Here is a 20,155-nt window from a genome sequence, read left to right as displayed (position 1 = left end):
GAGAGAGAGGGGGTAAGCAAGAGAAAGAGAGAGAGAGAGAGTAAGCAAGAGAAAGAGAGAGAGAGAGAGAGAGAGAGTAAGCAAGAGAAAGAGAGAGAGAGAGATCAGGTTCATGCTGGCAGTATAACCAGGAGCTAGCCAGGTGAGGGTGCACCGGCGCTGAGCTGACCGGCTTCCCCAAACATCAGCCAGATTTATAGACGTGTGTGAGACATGTTTGTCCTGGGACGGCATTTTAGGGGGAGTGGAAGGATTTATCTGCTGAGATGAACATGTAATTCAGATCTCTCTCTGAGGGATGAATAGGAATTCCTGTAGCCTCTAGAAACAAGTGGGGTTTGTGCATTTGTGGTGTATGTAATGTCCATTTATGCTGATTTGTACATACAGTACTCTTACCGTATCACTGTTTTATTGGATTTAACTCACCCCCAGTTCACATGCTGGTAGATGGTCTTGATGCCCTCTGGTCTGCCCCAGTGTGTGTGCGTGTGTGGTGTGTACTGTCAGTGTTTGTGTGTGTATGTGGAGCAGCTGCATTTCCTGAAGCTCTCTCTTCCCAGAGCCCAGTGAGAGAGAGCATGAAGTAGGGAAAGAGATGGATCGAGGCTGGGGGAGGGAGAGGTCAGGACAGAGATTGCGAGAAAGCGAGGATTTGAGCTCCCTAGGGATTTGAACACGTCTGAATTCGAAGGTGAAGGTGAGCTATGATATCCATATATGCAGGTCTTTTTGAACTCTAAGCCCTGGGATGTTTTAGTCTAAACAGTCAGGGTTATGTCTGAGCTGAAATGAATTTGTTTGAAGCACTGAGAGCACCCCCAGCGCAGTTTCAACGTTTAATGTCACGTGCACAAGTACAGTGAAATGCCTTTCTTGCAAGCTCTAAAGCCAACAATACGCTAATCAGAGAGTTGAGTTGAGAGTTTTTACTGTTGTTTGTTCTCTGCTAGTGGAATATGTGCTCTGCCAGTGTTCTAGCTATCCCAGCAAAATGGGTGCCATCATGGAACACTGAAACCATAATATCAGGGTCTGCAGTGAGGGCACATCATCTCCCTCTTTCTCTTTTCCTCACGTCCTCACGTCCTCTCTCCTCTCTACTCCCCTCCCTTGCCTCCCTCTGTGGCATGGTGTGGTGTGGTGATGAATTACATATGCCATGACACACCGCAGTGAACAGCCCCCCTGGTAACCCAACAAGATCTCACGGTTTCACTTCAGTATTCAACGTTTGTCCATGAAGGGGGGGTGATTAAACATCTAAGGGTGAAGTGAAAGTAGGTAAAACAGAAAAAACTTGACGGTTAAAGGTGCTAAACAATATTTTTGAGGGGCATTTTTGGATTGTAATTTCAGAAAATGTCCATAACATATCTGATGCTAATAGTGGAATGATAGTGTTTCACAGTATCACTTAGTGTTGTCATTGGCTGTGATATTCACCTGTTGATTTAGCAACCATGAAATGACAGTGGGATTTCCACTAGATAACACATCCACAAAGTCAGAACAGCTTTCCCAGTCTGACAACAGTTGCTGCTCCGGCGGGAGAAATCAATAGGCGAATGTCACAGCCAATCACAACACTGGCAGGTAAGTAATACTGTGAAACACTATCATTCCACTATTAGCATCAGATATGTTATGGACATTTTCTGAAATTACAATGCAACATTTTTTTTTAAAGATCCTATGTGTAGCACCTTTACGTTTAGCCATTCATTCTGACTAGGTAAGGGTTAAGGTTTGGAATAAGGTTAAAACAGATTTTTTTTTTTTACAAGTGCCTAGCACTGGGATTGAACCTGTCATCCTTGTAGCCACAGTGTGTAGTGTAAGTCCTTCCTCTATCCCCATTCTCAATGCCCTAGCAAGCAGCAATCTTTCTAGATGACTACGTGCTGACGTTGCCCCTAGTGGACGGTATTGAAGGCATCTCTCGACGCCCTGGGGACCTGGACAAGCGTTGAATACTGAAGTTTATCTGGTGTGATCCTGCTGGGTAACCACAGCCGGAGAGAAGCCACCAGGGAGCGTCATTAGAGAAGCGTGCTTCCCTGCTCATGCTCTATTTATGAAATCACATGCTGACCAAAGCCGATTCCTCTGCTTATGCTGAATAAACAAAATAATAAGGTGCACCGAGTTGACATAGAAAATCTGCAGTTTAGATGAATATTAAATATACATCTTGAAGATTATACACAATGATGTACATGCAAAAATACTAGAGTGGTGTCGTTTACAGAATTTGTGAAATATTGTGTTATTTCTAAGGACACAAAATAGTTTTTGTAGCTCTAGTTTAAACGCATTGTAGCTCTCTCTCTGACTTTCACCGTGGCACGGCCTTGCCAACGTGTCTGTTGGCAAAGCAGTAAAGTGAAGTGTAGGCTGTGATTTACGTAGCTTCATGTACACTACACGCATATTTGTAGTAGGATGGTGACTTTAGTGCTCTCCAAGGGGGGAAGCAGGCCAGCTGTGCTGAGAGAGAGACTGTGAAGGGAGGGTTTGTTTGGCCAAGACGTGTCATACTGTACCTAATGCGGTCTCTACTCCCCTACAGGACATGGGTTTGATGTCTCGGTACCCCTGTAGTTTAGGCTAGGGAACCTTTTTATGTCGGAGGAGGTAGGGGCACAGTGTACGGAGAGGATGTGCGGGGTATAATAGTGAAGTTTTGGGGGCCCAGGGTTATAACATTCCTCTCTTGGCCAAAGTGCTTTGCTGCTGGCCCCGGCTGCCTCTCCATAGCCCTCCAATCAAAAGAGTGTTTATTTAAACTCTGAGGTGCCAAGTCTGTCAAAAAGTCTACCCACTGGCCAGGCAGTGCAGACCACCAACTCACTAGTCCTCCGGTCCTCAAGTCCTGATGAGAACAGTTTTGCAGGGAAAAATAAACACAGGCAGATCAATGGGTCTTCTTGTGTGTGTGTGTGTGTGTGTGTGTGTGTGTGTGTGTGTGTGTGTGTGTGTGTGCGGAGGTTAATGTGGAGTTGTATAGCTAGTTTTGAAAGCAGTACTGTAGATTGGCCACTGATTGCTTTGGGCTGTAGTTCAGTAAGGCTGAGAAGAGCCGTGGGCCCTCTCCCTCCTAGCGTTAATTGGCAGAATGTCCGGTGGCACCACACCAGCACCAACTGGTGCACACACAGCCATGCAGGGAGGCCATCTGCTAGTGGGACACTGCGACGCACCGGTACTGGAACACAGTACACTAATGACACAGGGAAGACAGGCTCTGTAACCTGTTGTTGAAATGTCAGTGATTCTGATGTATAGGGTGGTATATTGAGGTTATTATAACATAGCTAGTTGAGAATAGAATATATTCCTCCTGGAGGTTATCATCTCATATAGTCCTGGTGAAGTCACCTTGCATGACTAAGATATGCAACAGGGTCGCTGGATCAATGTTCATGTTTTACTGTACTGCACTGCAAAACACATCCCAGTCCTTGGTCTGTAGTGGCCAATATCTCTCATCTCCGCAGACCGGAAGAGGATAGCTTGTGTAGGGATATGACACATGTCAAAATGTTCTTAGCGTTTAAACTGTGTGCCCGTCCTCCATGTTCTCAGTGGTCAGTACATGGGACCTCATGTCCCACTTCTCATTAATGTGATGGCTCGCTGCAGTGATGTATAACAGTGTGTTTCATAGACGTCCAACAATCTGTTGTTAACACCATGTATAGTGTTTGAGAGCTTTGTACTTGCAGAACAATTTACATTTACATTTTACATTTAAGTCATTTAGCAGACGCTCTTATCCAGAGCGACTTACAGTACAGCTGTGTGTACTGTACAATTTCTCCATCCAGGCTGTCACGGTTTTTCGACATGACATCTTGTAGTCTAATTCTACATATGCAATCAGGGCATAGAAGCCGACATTCTCTACCATTGATAATGGCTCCATATATCAACTGCAATCATTTCTGTAATCACCGCTGTGATTTTCTCACTCTGTCCCTTATCGCACTTCTTTGGTGTGAAGAGCCTGTCTAATATCTGTTTTTGGGGGCCTGCGCTGCTGCCAGCAACGGTCTGGCTCTCACGGTGACTCCCTTTCAGACGGTTAAGCATCACCTGTACTGCCACTGTTGCTCAATTCCACCTCGCAAAGTTTGCTGTTCTCCACCTTTTCATTTAACCATACAGGACTTTGCTGCTGTCGCTTCCCTGTCCCACGTGCGGAGAACTTTATATCCGTGGCAAATTATTTGAAAGATATTTCCTCCTACTGACGTTACAGTATTGCTCCCATAGGCATTATTTTCCCTTTATGATGATGATTGGGACCTGTTAGTGGTAGTTGTGTGATAACTGACTGCACTGTGATTTAAATGTAGTTTTTCAGTTAGGGATTTTTTCTAAAAGTTAACGATCCCAATTTATTTTTAACGTTCACACCCCTGCTTGATGGGCCAAATGCGTCCCCCCTAGCATTCTTTGAGGTTTCTGCCAAGTGTTGCATGACCAGCAGGTGTGTGTGTGTGTGTGTGTGTGTGTGTGTGTGTGTGTGTGTGTGTGTGTGTGTGTGTGTGTGTGTGTGTGTGTGTGTGTGTGTGTGTGTGTGTGTGTGTGTGTGTGTGTGTGTGTGTGTGTGAAGCAAGAGGCTGGAGAGAGGTGGCCCTAGCAAAGATTCAACATCTGTTTGCCAATGTGCATATCCCTCAGAAGGTTCTGAGGGAAATGAATAACAAAGCTGTTCAAGTGGTGAGAAAGTGTCTCTGCTTCAACACACACCACACCTGACGTTATCTTCCTGAGCGGAAAGGAGGAGGGTTTGGGTGTCCCGAACGTCGAGTGGATTTGCAATGCTACCAGACTGGCTCACATGTTGAACATGCTCAACAGTGACTATGTGACAGTTAGGGAGTTAGCCAGAGCCTCCCTCGTTTTGATCTTACGGAGGAGGACGGTCCCATTGGCCAGGGACACTGAGGACAACTTCCTGAGCTTCAGTAGGAAGGCCAATGGAAAACTGGACACTCATGCTTTGGAATCTGGTCTGACTGGCCAGGCCTCAATGACCTGTGCAACCGGACTGGAGTGGAGCGCAGATGGACACAGACTGACACACAAACTGAGCCAGTGACTGCCTCTGATGCAGTTGTGGCAGATTGCAGTGTTGTCGTGGAGGCTTCTGTCACCCATGTTGGAACATCTCATCCTACATCCAGGACAGATCCCATCCTACATCCAGGACAACACTCCTTGCTATCAGACGGATGCAGCTACTGCAACACTGGACTGGCCTGAGGCTGCAGGGGAAACTCGCTGCTCTGGACTGTGCTGACCACTCTGTCTCCCGTTCCATGTACTAGAATGCTGCCATTGGCGACATCACCTTTACCGTTAAGGAGAGGCTGCAAGTTCTACCCACAAAATACAACCTCGCACTCTGGTACCCTGCAAACCATGATCTCTTATTACACCCTGAGTTAAATGTAATGGAGTCTGTTGCACATGTTGTTAATGGTTGTATATTGCTGGACATGACCGCATTGTCAACCTGGTAGCTACTGAGGTGAGACAGGTGGTTTCCCCAACAGCAGACATACATAAACATTCTGTTGTCAGAGGAGCCTGGTTTGATGTTGATGATCATGTGTTTTCTTGTCTGACGAATAAGCCAGATATTGTTGTTGTGGGGAGACCAGAGGGAGGGGCTGATTCTGGAGGTGGGCTGCTCATTCCATTGTTACATGGAGCAGGCCTTATCTGACAAGCTCCTTAAATAGCAGCCCCTCATATCACACTTGGACAACCTGGAATACAGATGCAGGTTGGTGGAGTTGATATTTGGCCGTCTCTGCCACGTACATAGACTTACATAAACCTTCAGATTGCAGGCCTGCCTAAGAGAAGAGCAAAACAAGTGTCTAGGTACTGCTCTGTTTCAGCCATTATGGGCAGCCTAGCTGTGTGGAGGAGAAGGTACTGCTCTGTTTCAGCCATGATGGGCAGCCTAGCTGTGTGGAGGAGAAGGTACTGCTCTGTTTCAGCCAATATGGGCAGCCTAGCTGTGTGGAGGAGAAGGTACTGCTCTGTTTCAGCCATTATGGGCAGCCTAGCTGTGTGGAGGAGAAGGTACTGCTCTGTTTCAGCCGTTATGGGCAGCCTAGCTGTGTGGAGGAGAAGGTACTGCTCTGTTTCAGCCATTATGAGCAGCCTAGCTGTGTGGAGGAGAAGGTACTGCTCTGTTTCAGCCGTTATGGGCAGCCTAGCTGTGTGGAGGAGAAGGTACTGCTCTGTTTCAGCCATTATGAGCAGCCTAGCTGTGTGGAGGAGAAGGTACTGCTCTGTTTCAGCCGTTATGGGCAGACTAGCTGTGTGGAGGAGAAGGTGTTTTTTTGTTTCCTTAAGTGTCCTTGCATCAACGGCCTTGGAAATGTTTGAATCCTTTATGATGTAACGTGATTTGTGGATTCAAATCAAGTATTTAAAATGTGTGTGTGTGTATGTGGGCCTCCATGCCCAGTGTGTGCTCTAGGGGGAAGCCCATTCATTTCTAAAGGAATCTCAGTGTGGCTGGCTGCCCATTGCACTGTATGACACGGCTGTCTGAGGTACTGACAGGCGCTCAGCTAGACTCCTGGCCCTGTGTGTGAACCGCAGGTCTACTCTGCTCACCACACCTACTGTTGCTAGCTATGGTCTTTTAACATACCATTTACTGTAATACTGCAACTTAATGATTGCAAAGTATTACAACTTGGAGCGATAGCCTAATGGCAACATGGATGACAGGAGGTGGTGTCAAGTCTTTCTAACCATATCTACGAAGACATGACCAAACAGCTGTAACAAAATGGTGCAACCAGTTTAACAGGAGGTCGGCTTTAACAGGAACACGGTGGAGAAGACAAAATGGAGGGAAGAGGCAGGATTAGGCTGGACTGTGGTTAGTAGTTAGGTTACCCTGGTCGGGTGAGAGGCTATGCTGTGTGGTGCGTGCCCCTGTCTGCAGGGCTGTCTGTCTGTCTGTCTGTCTGTCTGTCTGTCTGTCTGTCTGTCTGTCTGTCTGTCTGTCTGTCTGTCTGTCTGTCTAGCTGCAGTATGTATGTATGCTCCAGCTCAATCCTCAGGCTGCGAGTGGAGAGGAGAGAGGCTCCATCGGGCCCAGCAGTCAGACAGAATCAAATCCAGGGTTAAGACACCGTGTCCAGGGGTCTCCGCCTTTGAAGTGGGCTGTGGGATTCTGCACTGGAGGGAGGGACAGATGGGGGGAGAGAGAGGGAGACAGGAAGAGAGTAGAGGTGTAGGTCTCAGCTCAGTGGACAGGCCTGTAGGCTAGCTGGGATAGCTTCAATGTGTGAGCCCTCCTCACAGAGCCCCACTGATGCACAGTCACTGAGCTCTCCCTCTGCTCTCTCTCCACCTCTGTCTATCTTTCTCTCTGTTTTTCTCTCTCTCCACCTCCCTCTCTCTCTCTCTCTTGCTCTCAACCTCCTTCCCTCTATCTATTTCTCTCTCTCTCCACCTCTTTCCTTTCTCTTTATCTCTCTCCACCTCTATTTCTGCCTCCCTCTCCCTCTCTATGCCAGACTATAACCTTGTAGTTTGAAGCTCGCTGGTTTGGGGGATTTGGGTGTCAGTTACACTGGTTCAAGGAAGGAGACTGTCAGGATTACTTTACAAAAAGACTGCAGAGGAGGAATTACATGGGGCTGATGGATTGAGAGACAATGTAATGTAAGGGAGATGGAGGCAGTGGAGAAGAGTGTGAAAAAGAGAGAGGAAACTAGTTCAGCAGATTCTGTTTTGTGTGTGTTTGTGTGTGTGTGCGTGTCCCGTGTGTGCGTTGGCACAAATGCATGTGTGAATTATCCCGTATAAAAGCACGTAATGTTCTTAGCAACTTAACCTCTTGGGGCTAGGTGGGACGCTAGCGTGCCACCTGTGGTGCACTCCATCAACAGCAGGTGCATTTCAAGAGCGGCAAATTTGAATCCAAATAAATGTCAAAATTCAAATTTTTCAAAAATACAACTATGTTACACCATTTGAAAGATAAACATCTCCTTAATCTAACCACGTTTTACGATTTCAAAAAGGTTTTACGGCGAAAGCATAAATTTAGAGTATGTTAGGACAGTACATTTACAAGAGTTGTGTGTAATGTTTTGTCAAGTCAAAGACAGGGTCACCAAAACCATAAAACCAGCTAAAATGATACACTAACCTTTTACAATCTCCATCAGATGACACTCCTAGGACATTATGTTAGACAATGCATGCATTTTTAGTTCTATCAAGTTCATATTTATATACAAAAACAGCGTTTTACTATGGCATTGATGTTGAGGAAATCGTTTCCCTCCAATAACCGGCAGTCAAGTCAGCGTCACAAATTAAATAATTAAAATTAGAAAACATTGGTAAAATATTATATTGTCATTTAAAGAATTATAGATTTACATCTTTTGAACGCAATCAACTTGCCAGATTTAAAAATAACCTTACTGGGAAATCACACTTTGCAATAATCTGAGCACTGTGCCCAGAAAAATACGCGTTGCGATACAGACTAGACGTCATGTTGGGGAGATCTAAAATCGAAAATACTATGTAAATAATCCATTACCTTTGATTCTCTTCATCAGATGTCACTTCCAGGTATCACAGGTCCATAACGAATGTAGTTTTGTTCAAAAAAGCTCATCATTTATGTCCAAAAATCTCCGTCTCGTTAGCACATGATGTAAGCCAGCCGGACTTCTCGTCATGAACGAGGGGAAAAATATATTTCCGTTCGTTCAAACATGTCAAACGTTGTATAGCATAAATCATTAGGGCCTTTTTAACCAGAACATGAATAATATTCAAGGTGGACGAATGCATAGCCTTTTATAACGTATTGGAACGAGGGTACCCAACATGAAGTAGCGCGCCAGGTGTCTAATGGGACATCACCGTTCCATGGCTCTTGTTCGGTCAGATCTCCCTCCAGAAGACTCAAAACACTTTGTAAAGGCTGGTGACATCTAGTGGAAGCAATAGGAAGTGCCAAAATATTCCTAAACCCCTGTGTTTTTCAATGGGATAGGTTTAAAGTCAATACAACACATCAGGTATCCACTTCCTGTCAGAAAATGTCTCAGGGTTTTGCCTGCCAAATGAGTTCTGTTATACTCACAGACACCATTCAAACAGTTTTGGAAACTTTAGAGTGTTTTCTATCCATATATAATAAGTATATGCATATTCTAGTTACTGGGTAGGATTAGTAACCAGATTAAATCGGGTACATTTTTTTTATCCAGACGTGCAAATGCTGCCCCCTAGACCCAACAGGTTAACAACGCTTAAAACATCGGTTCTTGCCAGGTTGTTTGTGTGCTAACATTGCATGTTTTTACGACACTGAAGCTAGAAGACTCTTTGCACAAGAGTTCTCATGGCTCCGTTTTTGTTCCTGTCTAGAGTAACTGCAGCCATGTTTTTGTGTCCCACAAGGAATGCCTTTTATCATGTGACATGGGAACAGCTGTTTCCCATCAGGCCCCAGTCAGCCAACAAGCCAGTCAGTCAGCTGCAGGCCTGTAGACTGCCTGTAGTCAGCCAGTGTTCTCCCTGCTCTCTGGATCAGATCAGAGGGGCCAGGGTGAGCAGACGGGAGACCAAAAGAGTTTGGCCAAAATGCCTCCAACTAGAGGGTCATCCCAATTTGTTCTCCCACGTCCACGCTGCTCATCAGGCCTCTCGCCCTCTCGTCCTGCGGAACGTGCAAATCCAGCAGGGCAGCCTGCCTGAGAGGAGAGAGCTGGGGCCATCTGGGAGTGATTACCCATGTTGTATTTTCTCATTGTTTCCCGTCTGCTCTCTCCTAGGCTCTGCTCTGCTTTGCTTTCTCTCTCCATGTTCTGTTGGCTGTGCTCTCCTGGCCGGGCCTGTTCAGGCTTTAATCCTGTGTTATTTATGATGGGTAATGTTTGGCAGAGCTTATGCGCAGCCCACCGCCAAATTAGCACAATTTAGCCGCTTCATCAGGAGAAGGAGTTTGCTCAGTGATACGTAAAGAGAGATCCAAATCTCTTCCTCTCTCTGGGTCTCTCTCTCTAGTTCTCTCGTTCTCTGTCTCATTCTCTCTCTCTGATTTGTTCACCCTCATTTTCTCTCCCTTTCTCTTGGTCTCTCTCTCTCTGTGACTCTCCTCCGGCAGCTATTTTCTCTGCATCTCATCTTCTCCCATTTCCAATTTCAGTAGGGGCCCTGTTAGCATGTAAAGACATGAGATTACACTAGTGTACTTATTCACTGAGTGAAAATTACATTTTCGGAGCATGTTTGTGGGATCTGGAGTCCTGTCCCACTAATCACATATGTGCTCCTTGTGATGCTGCTGGGAGCTGGCAGCCAGGGGGGACAGGAAAGGATTGTCTGTGGTCAAGCCCCTGACCAAAAAACAGACTATTGCGCCTGCCATTTTGGGGAAGATGTGAGTTTTCTTTGTCTCCAGTTCAGCCTGTGGCTCTCAGTCAGCTAGCTCTGTTATCCTGCACAGTACATGTTGAGAGTTGAGGAATTGCGGTGGTAGTTTTCCATTTCCTCCCGGCAGAGCTCAGTGCGCTCTGTGCTCAGTCTCTCCTGTCTGGGCTGGTTTGTGCTGCTGTGTGGTATAGCAGCTCCCCGTCTTCATTACTGTCACAGCCATTAGGACAGACCGAATGGGCCGACAGGACAGACAGCCCCTGCTTGCTAATTTGACGTCTCCGCAGCTGTTCCTAATATCCCTCATTCACTATCCCTCATTCAAGTTAACGTACTGTATATGTATGCACTGTATAGGGGAGGCATAGCAAATGGGCCTGACTTGCCCTGAAGCTGTCATTTGAAAAGCACTCACAGAAAACTCTGTAGCGGATGGAACGGAACTGGGAGTTGAAGGTTAGGGGTGCAGAGGGGAGGTTCAGTACGATGTTCCTCAATCCAGAAAGTTGCTGGTAACAAACCATATTTGTTCCTCAAGATAGGGTTAAATGTCTGTAAGACTGCTACTGCTACTTCTGTCTCCCTCTACCCTTAGATTTCTCTCTTTGCTTTCCTACTGCCAGTGGTTCAGGAGGCTAGACCTGGAAAGCTATGTCCCCCAGCGTTTTGGCTGTTAAGTGTGAGTCCATGGGAAGAGTATTCTCTATCTGGACTCTGGGCTGTACGTGTCAGAGTTCCACAGTCTCCTACTCCCTAACATGATTACCCGCTCCCCTGGCCTCCCCTGGCCTCCCCTGGCCTCCCCTGGCCTCCCCTGGCCTCCCCTGGCCTCCCCTGGCCTGGCCTACACTTCACAGCACAATACAACACAGCACAGCACAGTGGAGCAGAAGGCTGAGATTTGCTACACGCTCAGACCAACATACAGGGAAGGAGAACAGGGAGGGAGGGAGAGAGGGGGGGAGTGAGGGAGGGAGGGGGGAGGGAGAGAGAAAGTAATGTTCAAGGCTTATGGATAGAGAGAGGTTGATGGAGTTAAACTTGTGGTTTCTAGGTATTTATGAGGTATTTGTGGACAAGTTAGGGATAGAGGGGTGGTCTGTGTTGGTCTCAGATCTTCAGAGATACGCTAAATTGGGCATTAAAAGACAAAAGAGACTACACACAAAGGCTAAATACTGAAGAATTTGACCTACAAGAATTGAATAGCAAAACATTCCAGTAAAAATGGTAAACAGCATTCCATTCCATATTCTCAGGTAAACACACTGCTGCTCAGTGGGACTCTAACTAGCATAATTATGGTGTCACACATGTATTTGTCTTCAGACTCCCGTGGCCACTAACAATATAGTACACATCGTTTTGACAGACCTACATCATTTTTCTGTCACGATAATAAGGTCGTAGCATCGTAAGCAACATCAGCGAGTACACAAATTATATTCCTACCCAAATGTCAGGCACCTCTGTGATTACGCTCATTTGCATACAGGTGATACAACACTGGTGCTTTGCATAGATGGGCTTACATTGTTTACAACATCAGCTTCCCTTGATAACCACCAACTGAAACAAAGAATTCAAAATATATTGTTTCTCTGGAAAGGACTATTGGGAAATTATAGTTTAAATATGAACACACTCATTAAAACATTCTGGAAGTTTCTAGGAAGTTTCTTGGAACGAGTCCATGTAGGATTCATGGATTGGCTGAAAGGCCTTATTCACCTTTGAGTGCGTATACGAATTCAACCTAGACACAGAGAAATGTCTTACAATCCCGTACAATGTAACGTAATGTCATGCAGTGTATATAGAATATAGTGCCTGGTATTGAAGTGTCGGACAATGTAATGTAATGTTATCTATGCAGTGAAATGTAATGTCATGTAATCTGGTTTGGGGGAGACAGAGGAGATTACATGCTGGCTGCAGGGGGCTAGGTAGGAGGGGAGAAAGGAGGGGGGCTTCAGTAACTGTGTTGGGAATATAATGAAAAGAGCTGCGGAGAAGGGATGAGGAATTTCTCCAATTTATGAGAGCATGATGTCCCTCAGGGTGTAGTCACTAACTCACTCATTCATCCGGAACGGGCTGGAGAGACAATCACTGGGCTGGCTGGGGGACTCTGGGACTGACTGTGATGGTCTAGACTGAAATGCTGTGGAGTCTCTCTTCTCCTGTCTTCTCTTGTCTTTCCTTCTCTGCTCTTGTCTTCTGTTCTCTTCTCTAGGCCTTTGTTAACTGGGCCAGTGTCTGTAGAATAATACATTCTCAGTTTCTAAATGTCATCAGGAGTAGACGGGCTGTCGTCGCTCACTGACAAACTCAATGTCTTTATGGTCCATATAGAGCCTCGCACAAGCGCATCATTCCGTCAGCACTCCCCTCCACAGGCTGTACTCACTAACTAGCAATACACTGCGATTGTGTCAGGTGGTTATTGAGTATGATGTATCGAGTCATTGCTAATGGCCGTTAAACCTTTAAAGATGTTGAGTGTGTGTTTTTCACCTAGCTAGCTTGTTAAAGGCTCTTGCGAAATATCCTCCAATCTCTCTTGAAGTGTTTGATGGGCAAACAAGGTAGGGAAACATTAACTGGCAAGGTTTTATTTTGGTCAATGCATACCTGACACGTCAAACAAAGTTCCTGGGAGTCGTCCATGGGATTGTGATGCAAATGCAAGTGGTTTGCCTGTGTGTTTGTACGTTCCCTCAGGGCTGGAGTGGAGAGTGACAGTTGAGCCGCAGCTGGTAGAGAGTTCGTCTAATCAGACGGAGCGGGTGGTAGGCCTGTATTACTATAGAACATCAGGGATTTGGCACACCACCCCGGAGACCACTATTGCGCGATACAATGTCCAGCTACATCAAGACTAGTGATCTGTCATCGACTGCCTCTGCTCAGACTTTAGTCCTTTCACTTCGAGATTCTGGTCATAAGAGTCTTGAATATGTTTCATTTCGACCTGCAGTGCTAACGGACCTTTAACCTCTTCTCTCTCCTGTTCCACAGTTCTCCGCGATGACTTCAGACAGAACCCAGCGGATGTGATTGTGGCAGCGGGCGAGCCTGCCGTGCTGGAGTGCCAACCGCCCCGCGGGCATCCTGAGCCCACCATCTCATGGAGGAAAGATGGTACCAACATCAAAGACCGGGATGAGCGCGTCACGGTAAGACAAGCTTCGTTAGCCTTCGAGAACACTCTCTGTACAGAGCAAGCACTGCAATGGGCCTGCGCATCACACCTGCACGTCAACACACACACGCGCACACACACACGCGCACACACACCCCACTGCTTGCTGGCGCAGCTCCAGGAAGATCAAAGTGTCTCTGTTGGCAGATGTGTCATAATGAAGAGAAACAAATGCATAATCTATTTGACTAACATAATGTAATCATATTGTACTGTGATTTGGCTAATCAATGTCTATTTGGAACAAAGGCTATCTGTGGAAGCATGCAAAGAAATCAGGGGTGGGTGTATGTGTGTGTGCGCACACGAGCATGTTTGCTTGTTTGTGTGTCTGTATACGCTCTAGGGGACTTGTGAGTTGGGATCCAAGGCTCATCCTCCTCCGGAGTGACAGGTAGTTTCTCTCTGAGGGGCTGTGATGGACAGAGCAGCTCTCTTCCACGCTGACGAGAGGGAGGTGGAGGAGAGGAGGAGGAGGTGGAGGAGAGAGGGAGGTGGAGGAGAGGAGAGGAGGAGGGCCTTCTGAAGGAAATACAAAGGCTGCGATGGCTTTGTACTTCCCTGTTATCTCCTCATTTACACCCATCTGCCTGCATGCCTTCCTCGTTGTCTTCACCGCTGCATGTCATTTCCATAAGGAACCAACTTCACTATAATGTAATACAATACCAAGTCAAATAAGGTCTTGCAGTGAAGTCACAGTAGCTATGTTGGCCACAGTCCCTATGGCATGTCTGTGGTTGTCCCTGGTGTACTGGCTCAGAGCTATGGCTTGGCTCACTGGACTAATGGGCCCTGCAGATAAGACTGTTTCCTAATGAGTCCACAGGCCCTGTAAACAACGCAGCGCTTGTGTTTATGGTTTGTTTCTAACACAACATCCACTCCAAAAACTGTTGTTGTTTCTTTAACCACGTCGAGTCCCGGAGGTCTGCCGTAGGATTTGGTGCTGTGGGAATGAACGAATTGTGTGGCCCAGCGTTTGTTTTAAATTGATGGGGGAGGGAAGGGCACTGGGCTTGCCAGTGGTGCAGAGCGATGCATCAACAGCAGGCAGAGAGGGTGTGCAGTTTCTGTTCAGTTCTACAGTACTGTATATTGTAGCATATTATCACACTACCACCCTATATTGATTGTAGTGGGGTCAGGTTGGGGGTGATGTGGGTGGTAGCTCTTCGTCCTCAGGACTGTGATTAACTCTGGGGCAGTGTAGTTAGTGATGGGGGAACATTTTATACAGTTACATATTGGGATATTATTTGTAACGATATATCGCAATATTAATTGTTCAATATCTCAACATTATTTATGCGCTAGTGGGGTGTTCCTTTATTTTGCTTGTTCTCCATCTTGTTTTTAATGGTTTGCCAATATGTTTTCAGCACTTTTATTTCCATGAATGATCAAACATATTTTTCTCATGGGTCTCTCTTGTGCTTCTGCAGCAGACATAGTGAGCAATATGTTTGGAACATTGAATCGCAGTATCGAATCGCAATACATATAAAATCATGAGAATCGTTAGAATCGCACTACATATCGTATCGGCACCTAAGTATAGTGATAGGCAGTTAAGTGTAGTGATAGGCAGTTAAGTGTAGTGATAGGCAGTTAAGTATAGTGATAGGCAGTTAAGTATAGTGATAGGCACCTAAGTATAGTGATAGGCAGTTAAGTATAGTGATAGGCAGTTAAGTATAGTGATAGGCAGTTAAGTATAGTGATAGGCAGTTAAGTATAGTGATAGGCAGCTAAGTATAGTGATAGGCAGTTAAGTATAGTGATAGGCAGTTAAGTATAGTGATAGGCACCTAATTATAGTGATAGGCAGTTAAGTATAGTGATAGGCAGTTAAGTATAGTGATAGGCAGTTAAGTATAGTGATAGGCAGTTAAGTATAGTGATAAGCAGTTAAGTATAGTATAGTGTAGCACACATAACAGAAGAACTCAATGGAACACATGAGCACAGTCACACACACCACCACCACCACCGCTATGTGATGGAGGGAACAGATGGAGAAGCAGATGCATGAAGGAAAGGGAAAACAGAGGGGAACGCAGGAAAGAAAGTATGAGAGAGAGAGAAGAGAGAGGAGGAGGACAGGAGGGATGTATTTGCTGGTGTTGTTGTGGGTCTGTAAGACTGGAGGAATGTGTGTGCAGGCTGATGGTGCAGGGATGTGACAGGAGGACATCTGAGGAGAAGCTCTTCAAAGGACCTGTGTCTCTTTGTTCTCAGGCCTTTCCTCTGGACTAGTACTGCAGCTCCAGATGTGCCTCTCATTGCCCCACCCTCACCCCGTCCCCCACTACTCTATACTGTACAAACCACTTCGGGTCTTGCTACACACAGACAGAATGCACACCGACAAAGACACACACACACTCACTAAAGGTATCACACTCCTTGTCGCCTTTGCCCCCATCAAAAGCAGGGTAATGTGATGACACTTCAAAAGTGTCCAGCACTACAGGGGATGGAACATGGAACAGGTCCTGGCCCAGGGACCTCTGGGACCACTGGGCTTTGAAATCTGCCCACTGCCCTCCCACCTGCTCTGCCCCTGTTCTCACTCTCATCCCCCCTTTCCTTTCCTTCCCCTGCTCTCCCCCTCCCCTCCTCTCCTCTGCTCTCCCCCTGGTCTCCCCCTCCTCGCCCCCTCTTCTCCCCTGCTCTTCCCTGCTCTCCCCCTGGTCTCCCCCCTGCTCTCCCCCTGGTCTCCCCCTCCTCCTCTCCCCTGGTCTCCCCCTGGTCTCCCCCTCTTCTCCCCCTCTTCTTCCCTCCTCTCCCCCTTCTCTCCCCCTGGTCTCCCCATCTTCTCCCCTGCTCTTCCCTCCTCTTCCCTGCTCTCCCCTGGTCTCCCCTCCTCTCCTCTGCTCTCCCCTGCTCCCCCCCTGCTCTCCCCTGCTCTCCCCTCCTCTCCCATCCTCATCCCTGGTCCTTGTGTAACACATGAGGACTTTTATGGCCTGGTAGAATGTGTCAGTGTGGAGAGGGAAGGTCAGCCTCCTCTCAGCATGTTTCAGGTGTTGTGAGGTTCACGGGGAAGAGGAGGGGGTGAGGGTGAGGAGCATGAGGAGGGTTAGAGGTGGTGTATGGGGACCGAGATAGCAGCGAGGCTGCTTTACATCAGGCTGTGAGTGGATTAGTTGTGACTGCTTGGCTGGTCATCCCAGCTTGGTTTACACACATTAAGATTGGAACCTGCTGGCCCACAGGCCTGGCTCAGCTACGACTCCTCTACTCCCTTCCTCTGTGAAACGCTATGGCGCCCTGTGATTCCCCACCACTCACTAACCAACGTCCCTCTACGCTGCACCTTACGACTGGAAAATGGGGTTCCTGCACCCCACCAAACCTCTCTCTCTCCTCTATTGTTATGAATCATTTTGCTGCACCTGCAGCTATGTGAACACAACCAATAGCATTTGATTTTGTTACATTTTATTAGCAATCCCTATTTCAATACATTTTAATAGTTGTCAGTTTCATATGCATGATTTGGTTATGTTCTTAGAAAACCTGATTCCACAATTATAAGTGCTGCTTTGAAAATAACATAATTCTCCAACCTAACCGTCCAGAGTTATTTCCCATTACAACGATCCTGTTGCGTGGCACGGTGCAGTATCTTCTGGGCTGGTGCTGTAGCAGTGGTTCTCTGAGGCCTGAAGGGTTGTGGGATCTCTGCTTCCAACTGTCAGCGGAATAAACTTGTCAGGCACTGCCCTCCTGCCACGTAGCCAGCCAGCCGGGCCAGCTGAGATTGAACACACTGTTTACCCCTAAAAGCTGCTGCTTCTTAAACCTACCAGACAGACCTCTGTCTGGGCTTGACAGGTGGAAAGTCATCATTTCATCCTCTATATTGTAGGACTCTAGAATCGTGTAAACCCACAAATTGTTGCATCAAATAGTATTTCGGGAATTACAAGTATTTGCGAGCGTAACATGCTATATTCAATTACAAATGACCTTACAACTTGTACTTTTCTTCCCTCCATCTGTCAGATCCGCGGTGGGAAGCTGATGATCACCAACGCCAGGAAGAGTGACGCAGGGAAATATATCTGTGTGGGGACCAACATGGTGGGAGAGAGGGAGAGCGAGATTGCCGAACTGACTGTACTAGGTAAGACCCAACCTGTCTGTCTGTCTGTCTGTCTGTCTGTCTGTCTGTCTGTCTGTCTGTCTGTCTGTCTGTCTGTCTGTCTGTCTGTCTGTCTGTCTGTCTGTCTGTCTGTCTGTCTGTCTGTCTGTCTGTCTGTCTGTCTGTCTGTCTGTCTGTCTGTCTGTCTGTCTGTCTGTCTGTCTGTCTGCCTGCCTGCCTGCCTGCCTGCCTGCCTGCCTGCCTGCCTGCCAGCCATCTGTTGGTTGGTCCCTCTATCTGAGTCTGTCACTCTGTTCCGCCTCTCAGTCCCATTCAGTCACCAAGTCAGTCTCAGTTGTGACAGTGAAGGTCAAAGAGTCTGAGGCTTCCTGTCCCCCTAGGTAAAGGCTTTTCTCCCAGGCACATAAGCCATTAATGCAAGAGGTTACGTAACAATGGCACCCAGTCCCACAGCTGTGCAGGCATTTCACTTGAGCCCCAAACTCAGGATGACCCTGTCGCCCCACCTTGACCCCTGCCACCCCTGTGCTGTCCTGGAGAGGTTGTACTTCCACTACTACACCCCACTCTCATCCGTTCCTCTTGCTGCCCAGTTAAGATATTCACTTAGAGACAGTCCAAGCACCGCTCAGGTAATACCTCACATCCTTTCTAAGCGTTATCATTGTGCTGTTGTCTATACTGCCAGGGGTGTTATCATTGTGCTGTTGTCTATACTGCCAGGGGTGTTATCATCGTGGTGTTGTCTATACTGCCAGGGGTGTTATCATCGTGGTGTTGTCTATACTGCCAGGGGTGTTATCATCGTGGTGTTGTCTATACTGCCAGGGGTGTTATCATCGTACTGTTGTCTATACTGCCAGGGGTGTTATCATCGTGCTGTTGTCTATACTGCCAGGGGTGTTATCATCGTACTGTTGTCTATACTGCCAGGGGTGTTATCATCGTGCTGTTGTCTATACTGCCAGGGGTGTTATCAGTTGTAATATTGCACCTATTCGTTTGAACTCCGCTCTTAGATCTGCTGTTGTCAATAGAGAAGCCCACTGCGGTCTGCTCACCCAGTGCTAGAAGTTTTAAATGTGAAATTGAATATCCACTCGGTTTTCAAATCACGCAGAGGGCTTGGGCTAATACATGATAGCAACTAAAGCCCATGTAAGTCAATTTATAACATTCCATCATTGGTTACTCTGAGAGATCCTCCTATTGACATTGGCAGCGGCCTTAGGGCCTATGGTGCCAACTTTGGAAAAGTAATTCCAATGTCTACGCTTTCCTCTATTATTAATAGAGATAGACCAAATAGTCCAGGTCTATGAAATCCTATAGCCATACCATCTATATCAATATCAACCATCAACATCAACATTCAGACAAGCCCTGTAACCGCCTATTCAATGTAGCTTCTTTGAGTTGGAGACTCCATGTGACTTTAAAAATCGTATAGGACTTATTTTTTAAAATGTTTTATTTAACCTTTATTTAAACTGTATTTAACTAGGCAAGTCAGTTAAGAACAAATTCTTATTTACAATGACGACCTACACCGGCCAAACCCGGACTTGGGTTGATGCATCTGAACATTAGGAGCTTACTTCCTCAACTGGGTTACATTAAGATCTGGGCTATGCAGACGAATCCGGACATTCTGGTATTGACTGAAACGTGGATCTCTGGGGACATTCTGGAATCTGATATTAATATTGAAGGTTATAATGTGTTCAGAGCTGATAGACAGGTTAGAGGTGGTGGAGTGGCCATTCTTATTAAAAATAATTGATCTGTCTCTTTACTGAAATCCATTTCCCTTGCCAAAGCTACTGTGAGCTACTATCTTTAAGCGTTTTTTGGGGGGAACATGTACAGTTGAAGTCGAAAGTTTACATACACCTCAGCCAAATACATTTAAACTCAGTTTTTCACAATTCCTTCCATTTAAACCTAGTAAAAATTCCCTGTCTTGGGTCAGTTAGGATCACCACTTTATTTTAAGAATGTGAAATGTCAGAATAATAGTAGAGAGAATGATTTATTTCAGATTTTAATTCTTTCATCACATTCCCGGTGGGTCAGAAGTTTACATACACTCAATTAGTATTTGGTAGAATTTCCTTTAAATTGTTTAACTTGGGTCAAACATTTCGGGTAGCCTTCCACAAGCTTTGCACAGTAAGTTGGATGAATTTTGGCCCATTCCTCCTGACAGAGCTGGTGTAACTGAGTCAGGTTTGTAGGCCTCATTGCTCGCACACGCTTTTTCAGTTCTGCCCATACATTTTCTATGGGATTGAGGTCAGGGCTTTGTGATGGCCTCTCCAATACCTTGACTTTGTTGTCCTTAAGCCATTTTGCCACAACTTTGTTAGTATGCTTGGGGTCATTGT

At 46.4% G+C, this 20,155-nt stretch overlaps 1 protein-coding gene across 1 annotated transcript in view; it reads left to right on the top strand.

The window, feature by feature from the left end:
• The window catches only part of LOC106603264 (roundabout homolog 1), a 218,000-nt gene that overhangs the window by 162,710 nt on the left and 35,135 nt on the right, over positions 1-20,155 (top strand). The window contains 2 exon segments of the mRNA XM_014196673.2: positions 13,471-13,628; positions 17,669-17,789. Coding sequence (XP_014052148.2) covers positions 13,471-13,628; positions 17,669-17,789 — 279 coding nt within the window.

Source organism: Salmo salar, chromosome ssa04, assembly GCF_905237065.1.
Source record: "Salmo salar chromosome ssa04, Ssal_v3.1, whole genome shotgun sequence".
NCBI classification, from domain to species: Eukaryota; Metazoa; Chordata; class Actinopteri; order Salmoniformes; family Salmonidae; genus Salmo; species Salmo salar.
Note: the sequence above shows the minus strand (reverse complement) of the source record. Positions and strands in the feature narration are given on the sequence as shown.